This window comes from Mauremys reevesii, linkage group 2 (genome assembly GCF_016161935.1).
Source record: "Mauremys reevesii isolate NIE-2019 linkage group 2, ASM1616193v1, whole genome shotgun sequence".
NCBI classification, from domain to species: Eukaryota; Metazoa; Chordata; order Testudines; family Geoemydidae; genus Mauremys; species Mauremys reevesii.
In genome coordinates, this window is record NC_052624.1 from 71,709,147 (window position 1) to 71,729,185 (window position 20,039).

Consider the following 20,039-nt stretch of genomic DNA (forward strand, 5'->3'; position numbering starts at 1 on the left):
TATTGATATAATAGGCATCCCAGAAACTTGGTGGAATGAGGATAATCAATGGGACACAGTAATACCAGGGTACAAGATATATCGGAAGGACACAACAGGCTGTGCTGGTGGGGGGAGTAGCACTATATGTGAAAGAAAGCGTAGAATCAAATAAAGTAAAAACCTTAAATGAAACAAACTGTACAATAGAATGTACCATAGAATCTATATGGATAGTAATTCTATGCTCGAATAATAAGAATATAGCAGTAGGGATATACTACCAACTGCCTGACCAGGATGGTGATAGTGACTGTGAAAAGCTCAGTAATAATGGGGGATTTCACTTATCCCTATATTGACTGGGTACATGTCACCTCAGGACAGGATGCAGAGATGAAGTTTCTTGATACCTTAAATGACTGCTTCTTGGAGCAGCTAGTCCTGGAACCCACAAGAGGAGAGGGAGAGGCAATTCTTGATTTAGTCCTAAGTGAAGCACAGGATCTGGTCCAAGAGGTGACTATAGCTGGACTGCTTGGTAATAGTGACCATAATGTAATTAAATGCAATATCCCTGTGACGGGAAAGTTAGTTAAACAGAAATTAAAAGGTACAGTGCCAAAAGTGAAATCCCTGCAAGCTGCATGAAAACTTTTTAAAAACACCATAATAGAGGCTCAACTTAAATGTATACCCGAAATTAAAAAACATAGTAAGAGAACCAGAAAAGTGCCACTGTGGCTAAACAACAAAGTAAAAGAAGCCATGAAAGGCAAAAAAGCATCCATTAAAAAGTGGAAGTTAAATCCTAGGGAGGAAAATAGGAAGAAGCATAAACTCTGGCAAGTGAAGTGTAAAAATATAATTAGGAAGGCCAAAAAAGAATGTGAAGAACAGCTAGACAAAGACAAAGTAATAGCAACAATTTTTTAAGTACATCAGATGCAGGAAGCCTGCTAAACAACCAGTTGGACCACTGGACGATCGAGATGCTGAAGGAGCACTCAAGGATGATAAGGTCATTGCTGAGAAACTAAATGAATTCTTGGCATCGGTCTTCACAGCTGAGGATTCCCAAACTTAAGCCATTCTTTTTAGGTGTCAAATCTGAGGAACTGTCCCAGATTGAGGTGTCATTAGAGGAGGTTTTGGAACAAATTGATAAATTAAACAGTAATAAGTCACCAGGACCAGATGGTATTCACCCAAGAGTTCTGAAGAAACTCAAATGTGAAACTGCATGATTACTAACTGCAGTCTGTAACCTATCATTTAAATCAGCTTCTGTACCAAATGACTGGAGGATAGCGAATGTGACGCCAACTTTTAAAAAGGGCTCCAGAGGTGATCCTGGCAATTACAGGCCAGTAAGCCTGACTTCAATACCAGGCAAATTGGTTGAATCTATAGTAAAGGGCAGAATTGTCAGACACATAGGGGAACATAATTGTTGGGGAAGAGTCAACAGGGTTTTTGTAAAGGGAAATCATGCCTCACCAATCTACTAGAATTCTTTGAGAGGGTCTTCAAGAATTTGGCCAAGGGGCATCCAGTGGATATAGTGTACTTAGATTTTCAGAAAGCCTTTGACAAGGTCCCTCACCAAAGGCTCTTAAGCAAAGTAAGCTGTCAGGGAATAAGAGGGAAGGATTGGCAACTGGCTAAAAGACAGGAAACAAAGGGTAGGAATAAATGGTCTCAAGTTGCAGTGGGGGAGGTCTAGGTTGGATATTAGGAAAAACTATTTCACTAGGAGAGTGGTGAAGCACTGGAATGGGTTACCTATGGAGGTGGCAGAATCTCCGCCCTTACAGGTTTTTAAGGCGCAGCTTGACAAAACCCTGGCTGGGATGATTTAGCTGGGGTCGGTCCTGCTTTGAGCAGGGAGTTGGATTAGATGACCTCCTGAGGGCTCTTCCAACCCTAATCTTCTATGATTCTATGAATCATTAAGAAAGGGATAGATAATAAGACAGAAAATATCATATTGCCTCTATGTGAATCTGTGGTATACCCACATCTTGAATATTGCATGCAGATGTGGTTGCCCCATCTCAGAAAGATATATTGGAATTGGAAAAGGTTCATAAAAGGGAAACAAAAATGATTAGAGGTATGGAACAGTTCCATATGAGGAGAGATTAATAAGATTGGGACTTTTCAGCTTGGAAAAGAGATGACTAAGGGGGGATATGATAGAAGTCTATAAAATCATGACTGGTGTGGAGAAAGTAAATAAGGAAGTGTTATTTACTTCTCATAACACGAGAACTAGGGGTCACCAAATGAAATTAATATGAATATTTAAAACAAAGGGAAGTATTTCTTCACACAACGCACAGTCAACCTGTGGAACTTCTTGCAAGAGGATGTTCTGAAGGCCAAGACTATAACAGGGTTCAAAAAAGAAGGAGATAAATTCATGGAGGATAGGTCCATCAGTGGCTATTAGCCAGGATGGGCAGGGATGGTGTCCCTAACCTCTGTTTGCCAGAAGCTGGGGATGGGTGACAGGGATGGATCGCTTGATGATTACCTGTTCTGTTCATCCCCTCTGGGATACCTGGTATTGGCTACTGTCGGAAGACAGGATACTGCACCTTTTTAGCATTATACAAATTAAAAATGTTCCATAAATGATTCAACAGAAATAGCATCTATTGCTTATATACTGGATATGCTTTGAGTCTATTTTACTGCTACCTTTTCTCTGAGCTGTTTGCCAGAAACTAAATGAGGTAATTTCAATCAAAGGACAATTTTTCTTTCTGTTGGTTAGTGGTGGAAAGAAAATTGCTACTATTACATAAATACTCTTCTCTGGGTTCATAAAGTAAATCCTGCATAAAAATAATGACAAATATGATCTGTTTCAACAAGAAATGATTGTTTGAAAATATCCAGATATCACACAAGTTAAAAGTATACACAATTCTGGTCAATTTACATTGCTAATTGCAGGTGGCCAATGAAGATAAAGACAAGCATTGTAATGTCTTGTTCAAATGACCATAACTTTATCAGAGTAGTCTTTATGAGCCAAAATCCCTATGACTTTTACCTGTTCTTCAAAATCCCAAAGGTTTTTTGGATCTGCCTGTAATAATTGTTCTCTAACAGCAATGGTAATTTCTCCAGGTGGCTGTCTTAATACAACAGTGACAGATTTACCAGAAGCTGGGGTCACATGAACACAAGCCCCATCCCCCTTAAAGCAGAGTGGATAAAAATCATTATTTTAAAAAAATAGCAAAACCATCAATTTTTTGGTTTAAATCAACTTTTTAAAGTTAAATAATATTTCTTGTTTACATGTTACTAGTTAGTTCTTTCCCTCCATTTTAGTCTCAAATTGCTATAGTGGATGTTTTGTAGTAATTTTTTAGTTTCCTAATTGTTAGAAGAATTTCATATTTTAACTTGGTGATTTCTTTCTTTTAGGTAATTCCATACTTTAAATGCTCAGTGAAAACATTTTAGTAATATTATTATGAGAACACAATCTCAAACATAAAACTGATAAGTGAATACCCTATCCTGTATTTGTAGGGCCCTACCAAATTCATGCTCCATTTTGGTCAATTTCACGCTCATAGGATTTAAATCTGAAATTTCATGGTGTAATATTAGGGGTCCTAAAAATGGGGGAGGGGTTGCAAGGTTATTGTAGGGGGGATTATGGTACTGCTATCCTTACTTCTACACTGCCGCTGGTGGCGTTGCTGCCTTCAGAGCTGGGCAGCTGGAGAGCAGCGGCTGCTGGCCAGGAGCCCAGCTCTGAAGGTAGAACTGCAATCAGCAGCAGTGCAGAAGGAAGGATGGCATGGTATGGTATGGTATTGCCATCCTTATGTCTGCACTGCTGCTGGCAGTGTTGCCTTCAGAGCTGGGTGCCCAGCCAACCTCTGCCACTCTCTGGTCGCCCAGCTCTGAAGGCAATGCAGAAGTAAGGGTGGCAATACCATGCCCCCCCTACAACTCCCTTTTGGGTCAGAACTTCCTATATGAGAAACACTGATCTCCTCTGTGAAATCTATAGTATAGGGTAAAAGCACAGAAAAGACCAGATTTTACAGTCTGTGATGCATTTTTTGTGGCCATGAATTTGGTAGGGCCCTATGTATTTGTAACCAACATAACCTTGTAATATACTGAACTTCCACAAGTAAAGAAAGCTGAAATTCTCTGATACTCTTCCATCAGGGTATGCAGTTTGAAGTCAATAGGACTTAGGAACATAAGTCACTATGGTACTTTTGAAAATCCCACCTTTTGGTGCCTAAATCTGGGTATGGAAGGCTAATTTTACACTCCTTTCTTTTGGAATTTTTTGGCTTGTGTGCATAAAAATTCAAAATAAATTTCTTAACATCTTGAAAGTCTAACTTTTCACTGTTAAAACTGAAGCAATTTTGTATTGAAGTGACAAAGATTTTATGCCACAAAGAGTAGTTTTTATTAAAAATACAGTTTTAGATCCTGACGCTGTAAACACTTATGCATGTGCTTCACCTTAGGCATGTAATCAAAAGGATTATTCATGTGAATGAAGTTACATACTTGTTTGCAGGATCAAGGCCTTAACTTCCATTTTTTTGGTTTTTGCCTATTGTATTTCTATAACATTTAGAAAAGACAAACTACCGAAAGTGGTGTTTTAAAAAGAAGCAGCATTTGTAATTTAGTTCATTATACATTTTTAAAGTAAAGTTAAAATAGTGCAAGTTTTGAAATTAATTTTACACTGTCTCAAGATGACCTGAATCAATAATTTAAAAAAATAAACAGTGATTTTAATCACTGATTTAAATTGCTCTGCCTTTCCTTAAAAACATACATTTATTATCTTCATTCTACTCCAGATGCAAGCAGAAAAGCAATATCCTGCTGCCTCCAATGCTATTTGCTGCTAGTTCAGAAATCTGGATTCAAGTACCGTAAATTTCCTTTGCTCTCTCATCCCTCCTCCCTTCCCCAGCCATGAACATATGGACAGCAGATGGACATAAAAGAAAAGCATGGAAAGGAAGAGAAAATACAAAATTTAAGATATCAGTGCACAGTGGATGAGGAGAGGACAGATGAGAATGGAAGACAGGACAGAGGGTTAATAAATTTAAGAAATGGTTCAGCTGTACTGAATTTATGAAACCTCTCAAAGCCCCATCTGTACAGAATACAGTACTTTGCTTCAGCCCTGTGCACACATGAATTTTGAATCCATATGATGTGCTGGTACTCAACAGGTTAACCTGAAGGACAGAAGAAATGTGAGCCTCAAAATTTCATCTAATATGATTTTAAACAGAGAGAACAAACCTAAACTAAGAATTAGCATTAATTCTCCAAGCACTTTCCTTTTTTGACAAAGATGATAAACTAATTGAATAACATGGCATACTACACACATTCTGAATACTAGTGTAGTTTAAAACTAGTATTCTGAACTCACAAAAATATGATGACAACCCTAGTCTATAAACATGCACATTACACCCAAATGTTTAACCTAGTATTTTTAGTGTCTCGTAAATTGTCAGAACTAATACCTCCATCCACTTTTTTGGCTTGTGCTAACTTTTCTTGAGCTCTCTCTTTCAATGCTTGAACTGGAATAGAAGCCAATGCTTTCTTCTGAAGAGACTGGTTCTCATACACTTGCACATGCTGAAAGTTTGATTGAAGGGTTTTAAAGAAGATTGTTTCAGCCTCCTAATATGGAAAAAATACAGGTATTATTACAATCTATGGAAGCCATTTTCTAGTAATTGGATGATTTCAAAACATCTGGTCTTGATTCATTAATGTGCAAGCTTGTTTGTATATTTATTATAGAGTTTCTGATCGTGACTCCATAGTTAAGGTTGCATTACAGATTTCAGTTAAAAGGAGTTTTAAACTGTAAAAATATGAATAACATGGCTAAAATTAAAACACAGAATGTAAACTTTGAGCACTATTTGAATTTTTCATGATGGTGTGATTGAAAAAATGGACTGATACAGAGAGAAGTAAGAACTCAAAAATTAACCCTTTTGGCAATTTTTCACTGGATTGTCTCACTTTTCTTTGTATGCCCTTCCCAGGAATCTAATATACTCAGATTGTGGGATCTGTACTTCGTGCATATTGTTGCTCTTCATGTGCTGATTCCCAGAGTACCAGTTATACATAGCTGTGCTTGACTAGAGAGCGCTTTATAACTTTTTAGCCATAATGGAAAATGTATGTGTCAAGCTGAAGCTTCTGAATTTGACAACCTAGCAGACACGGACAAATACTGGGGTGAAAGAGAGTGAGTTAACATACCTCTATAACCAACGGGGTATTCCCTAAACTAGGAAGGAGGAGACCAAGAGTTTAAAGCTAACTGTTCTTTGTATTTTCATGCAAGTCACAACCAGCAAAGAGCTGCTGAAAAAAACATTATTGTAGGTAGTGATGCCTATTAAGGCTTCTGAGCACTTCTTGTTATAAGACCCTGAGTGCTGGAATGAAACTCAGGAGAGCTGGATTCTAATCCCAGATCTCCCACCCTCCGCTTGTTCACTGTAGCACACTGCCTTTCAAATTGACTAAACCAGTTTTGGTTACCGTATTTCTAACCACTATAATTACACTCCCCTCTTGTTGGGATTCCCTCTGAGACCTCTTTCCACTCGGCTTTCCTAGAACTTAGAAAACTTCAGATTGCATCCGATGAAGTGGGTATTCACCCACGAAAGCTCATGCTCTAATACGTCTGTTAGTCTATACGGTGTCATAAGACTCTTTGCTGCTTTTTAGAGATCCAGACTAACACAGCTACCCCTCTGATACTTCAGATTCTGTCACTCATATTTTTATTTGGCATACAGCAAAGCTACGCTGAGATGACCACACTCAAGTGTAGCGGGTTGGTATAGGGCAGTGTTTCCCAAACTTGGGATGCCACTTGTTTAGGGCAAGCCCCTGGCGGGCCGGGCCAGTTTGTTTATCTGCCGTGTCTGCAGGTCCGGCCGATCGCAGCTCCCACTGCCCGCGGTTCGCTGCTCCAGGCCAATGAGAGTTGCTCGAAGTGATGGCCAGTATGTCCCTTGGCCCGTACCGCCTCCAGCAGCTCCAGTATAGGGCATACCACACATCCAAAGTTACACTGCAAACCTCTTTCTTTATATACATTTACTATACATTGCATCACATATTTTTGGACTGGCTTGGTCACTTTCTAGGAAACAATCCCTGTACAGCACACACTGTCCATACATGACTTACTCTTTACCTCATCTTGTATTCCAGGCTCATTTTAGTTAGTTATTTTATCCATTATAAATGGTTTCCTGGGGTTCCCCCTTGTTTTAGCTAGTACAGACATTCTGCTTTCAGCCCACTGATCCTAATCCTGTCTCCCAAAAAACAAAGCCTCACCCACGTCCAATTAGTCATGTCAAGCCAGGTCTACATTTTTCAGAATCCAGGATTCCTGATCACCAATATTCTACTGCTGACTAGTAAACAGTTGTGTCAGCCACTCAGAAAGCACGTCAAGTTCTCATTCAGTGGCTAATCCACAAAGTAGCTAGCAATTATTAGCCACTGAATTGGCCTAAGACAGCAATTTGAAGATCAAGGGGTTCAAAGCCTGCTGCTGATTTATAAGGGCAGATGGCACTGCGTGGATCACACAGTGAAAAGACTTCTTTTAACTTAGTACTTAAATTCAATCTATAAATTATGGTGGGAATCAACAAAATATATGTTTCACATTTCAGCTGTTTGTCACACATTTGCTAAGGGGAGGCTTGGTAATGAAGCATGGAACCTTTTACCATTCACTAGTCAAAAACTGCTGAAATGGGCATTGATCAAGTGTTTTTCAGGCTAAGAAAGGTTGTTAACTGAGTTGTCCATGGACTACTGTCAAAGTCAGACTCAGGACTCACGATTTGTCAGACCATTCTGTTTTATTAGCACAGCGCTCTGCTAATAACACCCAGATAACGTAAGCACCATGCAAGACACAAACTATCTTATTTATACAGATAAAAGGGCACGAACTTAACAAAATAACAAAGGAAGCAGAATTGACAAGTTTACCTGAGGCTGTACATACATAGTTAATTTTCTTACTAACTTTTACCAGTCTCCAATTAATGTTTTACCATTAGCTTAAGTGGACTCATTGTTTATGCCTTAATGTTTCTTTTCCTGACACCTGTATTTAACATTTCTTATTTCTGCTTAAAGGTACATACAGCATTTCTTTAATTCATTCTTATTTTTACAATATAATTCATTCTACTTTCACACTACCTACAGTGGAGTCGCATCATAGGCACATTTAACTTATGCGATTTTAACTATACGCGCTCGGCAAAACAAAACAAAAAAGAGAAAAATAATTTAAATACTGTACCTGTAGTGCGGGCGAGTCCGCCTGCCCTTCCACTCAATGAGTGTTTGACTATATGCAATTTTCGCCTTACGCGCTGACTTCAAAACCTAACCCCCGTGTAAGATGCGACTCCCCTGTACTTGCTCATCAAGTATGGTTGTCTAATACAATGCTTTTCCACTTTTTAAAGCTATGTGTATGCCCCACTTGTCTGACATTGTATGTATGTTTTCAGTTAGTCCAGGTGTAGGCAACCTATGGCATGCTTGCCAAAGGCAGCACACGAGTGTTTTTCAGTGGCACTCACACTGCCCGGGTCCTGGCCACCGGTCTGGGGGGGCTCTGCATTTTAATTTAATTTAATTTAAAATGAAGCTTCTTAAACATTTTAAAAACCTTATTTACTTTACATACAACAATAGTTTAGTTATATATTATAGACTTATAGACAGAGACCTTCTAAAAACGTTAAAATGTATTACTGACATGCGAAACCTTAAATTAGAGTGAATAAATGAAGACTCGGCACACCATGTCTGAAAGGTTGCCGACCCAAGTTAGTCACTGGCTCTCCTCCATTTCTGAAAGCTTGTCAGTAACGTTCTAGGTTCTCAAAATGTTGTACCTTGTAATAAACAGAGTGTGATGTTATAGCTAACTAGACAGGGGACCAAGATGTGTTGTATGGTGAACCTCCTACTCTAATAAGGGAAGATGGAGAGTTTTTTGGTATTGAGGTCAGAGGTGAAAGTAGGAGAGGATGGCAGGCTGCTGCTGGCTGTCATATAAAACCAACCTGATATCTGGATGCAAGGAAGATTCTTGTATGTTCCTTCCTTCCTTCTAGAGGCAGCTGCTGCTCTGACGTATACTTAATGAGTGCACCCAGGATTTTTTTTTAGTAGCATATCTAACCAAACGGGAACTAATTCAGGCCTGTGCTATCAAGGAGGTCAGACTAGATCAGGGGTCGGAAACCTTTCAGAAGTGCTGTGCCGAGTCTTCATTTATTCACTCTGATTTAAGGTTTCGCTTGCTGGTAATACATTTTAATGTTTTTAGAAGGTCTCTTGTTATATATTATACACCTATAGAAAAACGATTGTTGTATGTAAAGTAAATAAGGTTTTTTAAATATTTAAGAAGCTTCATTTAAAATTAAATTAAAATGCAGAGGCCCCCGGACCGATGGCCAGGCCCCGGGCAGTGTGAGTGCCACTGAAAATCACCTCACATGCCACCTTCGGCAAGCATGCCATAGGTTGCCTACCCCTAGACTAGATGATCACAATGGTGCCTCATAATCGATGAAGATGGGAATTGGCCTCCTCCAGTCAGTTTTGCTAAGTACCACCTAACAGCAATTACACCCCGCTACACTGATGGCACCTTCTTTTCTCAGGGCTGGTCTACACTGGGGGGGAGGCGAGTGTCAAAGTAAGATACACAATCTTATAGATTCATAGATTCTAGGACTGGAAGGGACCGCGAGAGGTCATCAAGTCCAGTCCTCTGCCCCCATGGCAAAACCAAATACTGTCTAGATAGACATTTATCTAACCTACTCTTAAACATCTCCAGAGATGGAGATTCCACAACCTCTCTAGGCAATTTATTCCAGTGTTTAACCACCCTGACGGTTAGGAACTTCTTCCTAATGTCCAACCTAAACCTCCCTTGCTGCAGTTTTAGCCCATTGCTTCTTGTTCTATCCTTAGGGGCTAAGGTGAACAAGTTTTCTCCCTCCTCCTTATGACACCCTTTTAGATACCTGAAAACTGCTATCATGTCCCCTCTCAGTCTTCTCTTTTCCAAATTAAACAAACTCAATTCTTTCAACCTTCCTTCATAGGTCATGTTCTCATGTTCTTAGTTTGACTTACCTGGCCGTCCTCACGGCAGTGAGTCGACTGCTGCGGCACCCCCATTGATTGCGCTTACTCCTCCTGCCGAGGTGGAGTACGGGCATCAATTAGTGGATCGATTTATCGTGTCCAGACGAGACGTGATAAATTGATCCCTGATACATCAAACACTACATTCCGATCCGGCAGGTAGTATAGACGTAGCCTAAGGTAATTAGCTGGGGAATTTAGCAGAGTAGTAGCTGAGCAGACAAAAGTATTCCCTGCCCTCCCATTTGGCATAGCAGGACAAGGAAAGAGAGATGGGAGAATTAAGTTAAAGGCTGTCCAGCAGGCTGCAAGTCATTCAGTTTTTGCTTGTCCAGACCAGATTTTTGGCTGCTTCAGTTTTCAGCCAATAGACTTTTTCCTGGTATAAAGTGATTACTATTTGATAGTTATATGAGGAGCTATATAAAATTTGTGGCCACATGAAGAGCCTCCGCAATAGCTAAAGTTTCATGTCTGGGCATGAAAACTAAACTTATGTCAGAGGCTGTCCTTCCAGAATATGGTTAAGACACTCAGGGAAGCATGCAACACTACTGCTGAATATTTTCTGAGACTAGAGCATTCTACAGTGGTATTAATCTAGCATTTTTCATTAGCACTGAGACCCCTATATATGTACTCCTAGGGGAATTCTGCGCAGAAAAATTAAGAATTCTGCACACAATATTTTAAAATTCTACAAATTTTATTTGTCAAAATAACACTACATAATCACACCAGTTTCACTTATTTTGGTAATTTATTTCAAAATACCTGTCAGCAAGTATATTTGTAACAATACAGAGACACACAAAAATTCCCCCAGGAGTAGAGAATTAAAGAAACCCCTATGATAACATCATTCCTGCTTCTCTGCCCCCTCCATCCCTGAGCCCAGCCATGGCCCCCCATCCCAGATTCCTGTACCCCTCCCCCTCAGAGACCAGCTGCAGGGGCACCCTAGCCCAGACACCTGCACTCCACCCCCCCCAGCCCAGTCATGGCCCCCCCACGGATCCAGAGGGAGAAACAGCCTGATGCTGGGTCCCAGGCTTGGAAGGAGTTTCCTGCACACTGCTGTCTCCTTCCCTCAGGGCGTGCGGGGAATTGCAGCTGCCAGGAACCCTCTAGCTCTCTACCCAGCAGTGTCTTCTATGTGCAAGCTGGGCTCTGCCAGGTACAGCAGCCCCTAGTGGCGGCCAGCAGCACTGCAGCCCATTTCTGTGTGAGAAAGGAAATTCTGCACAAAAAACATTAATTTCTGCAAAATTCTGCATTGCTCAGGGGCGCAGAATTCCCCCAAGAGTAATGTATAGGAGACAAAGAAATAATGTGACATTGTAGGTGGGCAGGAGAATCCCAGGAAGATAGCTTCCTTCATAGCCTTATTCTTAAACTCAGGAGTGACCCTTTTGCTGCAGGACAGTACTACAGGACCAGTCCGAACTTTTCATAACTATTGAAACAGGGCGGAACTGGTTTCGCTCTTCCTGGAGCTCATCAGCTGTAGGTAACTGGTTTAATATAATGGGCCAAACTCTGCCCTGATTCACCTCAATGCAGTTGCATGGAGCATAAGTCATGGTAGAATTTGGGAAGCATGTATTCTCCTCCCTCCCAGGGATGGCATGGTATTGACCAAAGACAGTTTTCAATCAGTAAAATCATGTTTTTTATCACCCTGGGAAAAATTAGTTAGTCTCAGTTCAAAGCATTTTCTATTTTAAAAACGGTTTAATTAATGCACACCACTCTACACTTAGTTTTAGTTATATAGTCAAATTGTGGTGACATAAAGCAGTAGATTCATAGATTAATTTATGGTTACACAAATAAGTAAAATGGCAGAGGGCGTAATACCCTAATTTATGTAACTAATACTGAACATCTGAATGTCTGTATATATTTTAGTTTGGTATTTTCTCCAGGAAGTTACACATCATGACTCATTTCAGTTTGCAATATTATATAAACAAAAGTCATTATATGAAAATAAGAACAATGCTGAGTTGTAGGCTTGAAACTCTAAGCAATCAGAAGCAGTCAGAGTTGCAGACTACCAGTCCAGGTTCATTTGGCTACATAGCAGTCTGCAGCAGAAGACCAACTTTGATGTAGTAGATAGGCCAAGCCTATTCCTCAGTTTTAAATGGATGTATCCAACATTTGAAAAGATTCGTTCTATACTTGCTGAACTTGCTGGACATTGGTAAAATAATTGCATAAGATTCCCTGTCAAAGCCGGTTTTACCAGTGTCCTGGCCTAAACTAGTTTTCCCCTAGGAAATTGCCAACCCTGTACCCCCACCTCATGGCCTCATTAGAAGGTTTTTAATAACTTATTTTAAAAAGCCTGTTACAGTCTGTAAATGGCCAAATTGTAAAGTTTTTGAAAAAAGCTTCATTTATAATTTATTGAATATTTTATTATTGTATTCAGATGTTCCATCCCAGAAACAAAAATTTAAATGCAATCATATGCACTGTGAGGTGAAGGACAAAAGGAATCTAGGACTCCTGGTGGTGTACAGATTTCCAGATGGAAACACAGTCAACTTTCCTACAGGTACTTAAAGAGCTGCTGCTTCCCACCCTAGTTCTAGAATCCCAGTAGCACTTGATCTCATGGCCTGTGTGGAAACACTTGGATTTTCACAGGCATTCCCTCATTACCTGAACCTATATATGCAACTGCAAATATGCTGGATCCTATCTTAAACCTAGGATTTGGTACTGGAGACATCAACATACCACTCTTTTGGTATGATCACCACCTCATCTAAGCAGAGGTCAGAGCCATCCTGCCTTCCCACTAGGGGAGTGAGCAACCAAAACTATTCCACCCCTGGAAATTCCTGAAGTCCATAAGGTTTTCAACTCATCCTAGGAAAACAAGTCACCCAAACACAAGGCAAGGGTGCTGATGAGTGAGTACACCAAAACAATCACTTGTTATCCACTACCCTGGCTCCAAACCATCCATTTTTCCCCCACACTGACCCTGAAGATCACCAAGAACTATGGCAGGTGAAGTGCAGAAGCAGAAAGCTAGAATGCGAGTGTCACAAAAATCATTCTGAACCTTTCTGGCAGCAGCACAAACAACAGTCACAGGACTGTACTACTGCAGTAAAGGAGGCAAAACAAGCCATTCACTTTTCTGCAATGAGTGCAACAGAACCACAACCAGCTGAGCTATTTTGCAGCGAACTGTCTAATTAACCCATACGGCATAGCCCAGACATCAGACCCAGAACTGACCACTGTGAAGAGCTCTCAGTGTATTCCACTGATAAAAATCATTCAAATGTGTATAGAGTTAACTGGGAAAAAATTCCACTCTGACCAGAGAATATTATCTACCCCACTACCCTTGACTTTGGCTCCATCACTCAAGACAAAGCTCAAGAATTCCTAAGAAATATTAGAGCCACAATCTGTGAAATGGATCCATATCTCTCCTTATAGAAATAGTCAAGCCTCCTTCAGAGAAACATCAACCAAGCTCCTGGAAAAAATACAATAGTTCACCCAATCCTCAAGAAGCCAACACTCAACCCTGAAGATCTCTCAAACCACCATCATATCCCCAACCTCCTGTTCCTGAGCAAAATAATTAAGAAAGTAGTAACTACCAAGTGCCAACATCCTGGATGCCTCACAATCAGGTTCAGACTAAGGCACAGCATAAACTGCTCTTCTGGCACTAAAGGATAATTTCTTCATGGCCATGGACATATGAGTCTTCGGCTCTTGTTTGACTCCTTGTTAAGCCTGGATGATCAGGTAACATCACAATTTCCAGAAATGCCTTCTTTCACCCCCAGCTTGCTAGGAAACATCATCCCTTCTTCCCTGATGAATACCTAGCCACAGTAATCCATCTATTTGTCACCTTCACGTAGGATTCCTGTAACTCGCTGCAGCTGAAAATGAACGTGAAGGCTGTGCACAGGCTCCAGCTGGTACAGAATGCATTTTCCCACCTTCTCCATGGATTAAGACACTGTGAGTACACCCAGGCCTGTGCTCACATCGTTCCACTGGCTCCCAGTCAGCTTTTGATGCCAGTTTAAAGGCCTTGATCCTAATTTTCAAAATAATCAACAGATCAAGCCGCAGCTACATCAAAGACCAAATGTCGATCTATGAAACATTGCAACAGCTGCACTCTTCTTTATGATCTACATTGTCCCAGATCAGGATGAAGCATTTGAGAGCATTCTCTGAGAGGACCTGGCTATGGAACAATCTTGCAGAGATCAGGCAATCTAGTGTCTGACCATCTCCTGAGGGAGCAGACCTTGACTTCAGCTGAGCACTGCCCTCTCCAACGACAGGTAGCTGAATGCCCATGCCACAGGTCATCAGGGTAGCTGAGTAATACAAGATGCTGCGCTCAGGTTGCAGCATCCTCTGGAGGCATGGGTTTGTATCCCATCCCAATATGATAGGAATGCTCTCTGAGAGAGGAAGCTTTTGCACCATAAGTGACACTTGCAAGTTGAACACCCCCGTCAACTCCTTCCCTCCCATCACTTCCACCAAAAAAAAGCCTACCCAAAACAGAATTCTGACTGTATAAAGGGTGAAGAGAAATAAAACCGATGAATCTACTAGAGACTTTGCTAATGATTTTACACGGAAGATGCTCAGATCCTACACCAATGGGAGGCAGTATAAAACCCTAAGGTAGGTAAGTAGATATACAAAGAACTATTACCTCCTCTCTTTGAGAATTAAACCATTTTGTACTTAAATTATCTAGGTCCTTTTTGTAAATAAGGTAGAACCGAAAAGCTAAAGTCAGGACTTCTTGGGTTTGGTTCTACCATTGGGTGAACTTAAGTTACTTAACCCAAACTGGGCTTCTGTTTTTTTATTTGTAAATAGGTATAATACTTTATGTACAAGCATATTATAAGGTTTAATTAACATTTATAAAATGAAATAATCTGAAATGAGCTATACTATTAACGATCATTAATCTTTTTACAGAAGCACTGAGTTTTGCACATCCTTGGTACCTTTTCTAACTGTAGTCAAATTGACTGCTTGCCATGTGAATGGACATTAGGCATACACTGACTGATAAAGCTTAAAAATCTGATTTTCACCTGTAGCTTCCATTTATTTCAGATGGATTTGTGGGTGCTCAGCACTTCTGAAAACCAGGACCCTAAATGATCTTTTCTGGGTTGCTTTTAATTATCTCATGAAGAGGTTTGTAAATCAGTAGAAGTTCCCTGAACGTTTGAATGTCAAGAACAAGGACAATTCGGACAATTATGGTCCATCCTCTTAATCTCACATGCAAAAGTTGGATTCACTTTGTCTGAAGGAAACCGCTCAAGAGTAGGTTGTTGTGAAAGTGAAATGGGCTATGTTCAACATTTGAATCACATCCCAGAAAAGCCTTCGGGGGGGAATTAGTCTCAATGTACGAATGAGAAAAAATGAGATGGAAAAGAAAGGAGCTTTGATTTCAGGCACTGGATAACTTGTAGCAAAGGTTTCCATCTTAACCAGACTGCTGGCAATGAAGATAAAAAAGGGTGGTGGGAAGAAATTTATTAGAGAAGATTGAAAAACAGAATAAAATTTTAATAAGCAGAAGTCAAGTTACACATTCAGTAGCATGGGAATCAGTCAGCAACAAACAGTTGCAACAGAGAAAAGGGAAGGAGGGAAACTAGGAGTAATTTTAGCAAAACTAGATATATTAAAATAAGCACATATTTACAAATAGATACCATGAGTTTGTTCATTTACCAATGAGAAGCTTAAAAGCGAAAATGAATGAACTAAAATGTTTGGCATTGGGGAAAGGACCTCTACATAACTGACACTTTTGAAAAAATGGTGGAAGAAGAACCATCAGTGCTTCAAAACTATACAAAGAAAGGATGGTTAGGTTGTTTTCCTGAAAAAGATCCTGAAGTAAAACCATATATGGCTATATATGTAAGATCTTAAAAATATGAATACAATAGTGAGGGTATACTATCAGGTAAGGATATGATTTTGTTACGGAGGTCATGAATTCTGTGACTTTAACGAACCTCCGTGACTACTACCCCCACCACAGCCCCCAGGACTGGAGCAGCAGCTGATGGGACTCAGACGGTTAGTTCCTGTGTTTCCCCTCCTACCCCCTGGTATATTTAGTAAAAAAGACAGGGACAGGTCACAGGTTTCAGTGAATTTTTGTTTATTGCCTTTGACCTGTCCGTGACTTCTACTAAAAATACTTATGACAAAATCTTAACCTTAACTTTCAGTCTTTAGATTAGAGCAACAATGATGAAGTTTAAGACAATTTAAAGAGGCAATAAAATCCACAACAGTAACAGCAACATCCAGCCAACCCATCATCATCATATAATGGTTGAAACATCACTTATAAACACCATTTGGAAAAAATTTCTTTGGACAGCTTGTTCTGAAGTATACAAGCAGAGAATCTATTCTAAACACAGTTCTTAGAAACAGACTTGAGTTAATTCAGGAAGTGTAACTGAAATTTAAAGAATGGGGATATGGATTTTTAAAGAACTGAAGTTAAAAAAACAAGATTAACTGAAAAGCTAAGCATCCTCTATACTGATTCCACGAATGTTAACTTCTTAACAGTTAGTCTTAAACACTGTAATATCCCAGGGCAAAGCATAAAAAAAAACCCCTACAGGGTACACTTCCACAATATATAGTTAACCAACTTGTGGAATTCACTGGTGGTCAGTAGAGAGCTGGCTGATCACACGATGTTGGCTCCCTTCATTTCCCGCTGGTATATCACATACAAACCAGTTAAAAATACATAATACCTTCTTAATATTTACTTCTTGATGTAACTGCTGTACACAATTATGTATTTATTACCAAACGAATGTTATGAATGCAAATGCTAGGGAAATTCACCCATAAGATAATAAGATGGGTCCAGACTATGAAAAAACTGAGAACGTCTTGCCTATCACAAACAGGATTTTTTTTTTTAAATTGAGTTTTCTTCTGAACTATTCTGCATAGGTCATTCTTGGCTAAAAGTTACTGAGCTGGATGGACTGTTGATTTGTGTAAATTCCATTGTTACTTTGGAAAAGTTTTCCATCTAAAAAACATACATTCAGTGAATCCTGTTCTGGAAATTGCACACTCAAAGACCTTTTCTGTTGTGTCATTTGTTCTTGCTGGGCCCATAGCACATTCATCTTTGAGGCTGGATGTAGACAAAGAACTTCCATAACCTCATTAAGGTAATGGGAAAAGATGTTCCCAAGAAAGTTATCAAGGGAATCAAATCTTCAGTTGTCCCCAGTATTCTAGTTGTTATTTCTACTTCTGCCCTCATGAAAGTTTTTCCAAGTCTTATAAATACAATCCCTTTTACAGGATAGGTATTATAAGAGGATTTTAAAAGGTGCTTACCATTGCAGCAGATTGTGCAGTTGATGTTTGTAGTTGCCTACTGACAGGGATTGGGGTTGAGTCAGCAGCTGTTGAAGACTGAGGTATAATAGGCTGCATACTGGTTACAGTTTGAGAAGATCCTGATCTTTGGGTTTGACTTGATTCACTTAATCTGCTATTTCTCTCTCCAGCAATCAGATCTCGGATTTTGTGGAGTTGTTCAACTGAGGCTTCCTTAGGAAAAACAAGATGAGTTTCTCCCTGAAATGTAAAAACATAGAAAAGTTATGTTTTCTGTATTTAGTGCATGCAAATAAAACAATGCAGTTTAACCCTTTCTCTGCTGGCCTCGCTGCAGAGAGAAGAGGCATCTTTATCCATAGAGACCGAGGAAAACTGGAACAAGATCTCAATGTTTCTAACATATTTGCCCATCTTCAGCTTGAATTAAAAGAGAAGGAGGAAAAGGGCCTCATGTTTTTATTTTTATCTTATTACTCCAGAAGTAAGGGGAAGTGTCCAGTTCCTCCTCTAAACAAGGTCTCGCGCAGTAGTTGTGCAATGGGAAGGCTGGTAAGGAAACTGCCAAGCCTGAAAGGAATCCCAGGAGCAGTGAAATGACCATGGTGCGAACATGGAGAGTGCTGAGCCAGAACAGCCAAAGCGAGATGGGGTAACTGTAACTCGGATTTCTTCCCCTCTCTAAACACCCGAGAAAGATGGACTAGCATACAGAGGTGGAATATACACACCCTGCAGATGGCTACTGAAAATAAGTTTGTGACCTCCAACCTTGATGACCACAACTTGTATAGAGATGAAGCAGCATACTCTCAAAGCTCTAACTCATACAAAATACAGCAGCAGTTTGCCCAGTAACACCGGTTCCCAAACACAATCACTCTGGAGTGCAGTTATCTACACGGATTCTCCATTTAATACTGTGCCATTCAAGGTGTTATCCTGGACCTCTTCGTGAGAATAGCCCTAGAAACCTGAGGCACTACCTCTTCCTCTGCAGTCAGGCTCTCCCGTGACAGCTACTTTCCATCAGGGCAGTTATAATGTGTGACCAATAGAGGGAGGCTCAGAATTGCAAGAGAGAGAGCTCCCACCACCACTAGACCTAGATTAGACAACTCAACCCCACAAGAGATAAGAGTGACAATTGAACTAGCCAAATTCAGCTCCAAAAGCAAACCTTGTTTTTTCAGCTTAGCTTTCCCTCAAATATTCCATACACAAATTAAAACTAGAAACTATTTCTACTTCTATTTCTGCTACAGTGATGGGGCCATATTAGCACACAAAGGGTGAAATCCTGGCTCCACTGAAATCAGTGGTAAAACTCCCACTGACTGCAATAGGGCCAAGATTTCACTCAGGATGTTCTTTTACCTTATCTCTACAGATTTATGATGATGCTTTCCTTAACTTTCATGTTATTTGGCACTAGATATTTATGGACAAAGTAAAGATATGCAAAATGAAAGGAAAAGTGCTCCTTAAACTGCAAATGGCTAGAAAGTAGAATCTGATGGAGTCTTCAGTCAAGCTCAACGGATGAGCTAATCACTTGTTTCAGGCCCCACAACAAGACCATAAACCAATTCTGGATCTGCAGCTCCCTCTGTAAGTGCTATGGGTGAAGGCAATTGTAGATGAACATGCACTGCTTTTAGCTTTATGCCTCACCCATTTCTCCTTGCTTGCAGCAATTCAGATCATGGGCTAAAAGCTCCCAAATGTTGAGGTCAACTCTGCAAAATTGGAGTTTGGCCCCTTCCAGTGTTTTTGTAATATTTTCTTGGTCTGTCTCTAAAATGTATTCCAGTCTGCAATTCTCTGTAAAAGACAGCCTTTGGTATTCTACTGTCAGACATACAGACCATATGACCACAGCATCTCAGCTGTGCTCTCACTATAAAAGCTTAAATGTCTGATGCTGCAACACTCGAAGACCTTGGTGTCTGGAATCAAATCTTGCCATTTAATTCCAGTTATCTGCTGTAGAAATTGTAGAGGGAATTTGTCCAAGCATTTTATGTGGCACTGATAAGTTGTCCATGTATTGCAGCCATAGAGGAGAGTAGTAGTGATGATACATAGTGGTAAACATCAATTATGGTTTGCAGCCTGACACGATGTTCATGCCAGAGAAAACGCTAAAATTCTCTGAAGGCATCACTGACTGCACCAATGGTGTTATCATCATTGTAATTATGTTGTCATCACTGTATTTCAAAAAGCAAACACTGTGTAGGTAGCAAAATTTATCAACAACTTTGAGTGGTACATAGTCAATAGGCAACAGGAGCAGTTGCAGTATTTACCAGTAGAGCCTGAACAGTCACTTCTGTATTCTTTAGGCTGAC

The 20,039-nt window shown here is 40.1% G+C and overlaps 1 protein-coding gene across 6 annotated transcripts in view; it reads right to left on the reverse strand.

Annotated features, from left to right (window-relative positions):
• The window catches only part of NGLY1 (N-glycanase 1), a 49,910-nt gene that overhangs the window by 24,508 nt on the left and 5,363 nt on the right, over nt 1-20,039 (reverse strand). For all 6 annotated transcript variants that reach the window (XM_039523130.1, XM_039523131.1, XM_039523129.1 and 3 more), the window contains exons 3-4: nt 17,683-17,925; nt 5,532-5,694 (exon numbers count right to left, since the gene is read on the reverse strand). In XM_039523130.1, the coding sequence (XP_039379064.1) occupies nt 5,532-5,694; nt 17,683-17,925 (406 nt within the window). The remainder of the gene's footprint in view (nt 1-5,531; nt 5,695-17,682; nt 17,926-20,039) is intronic.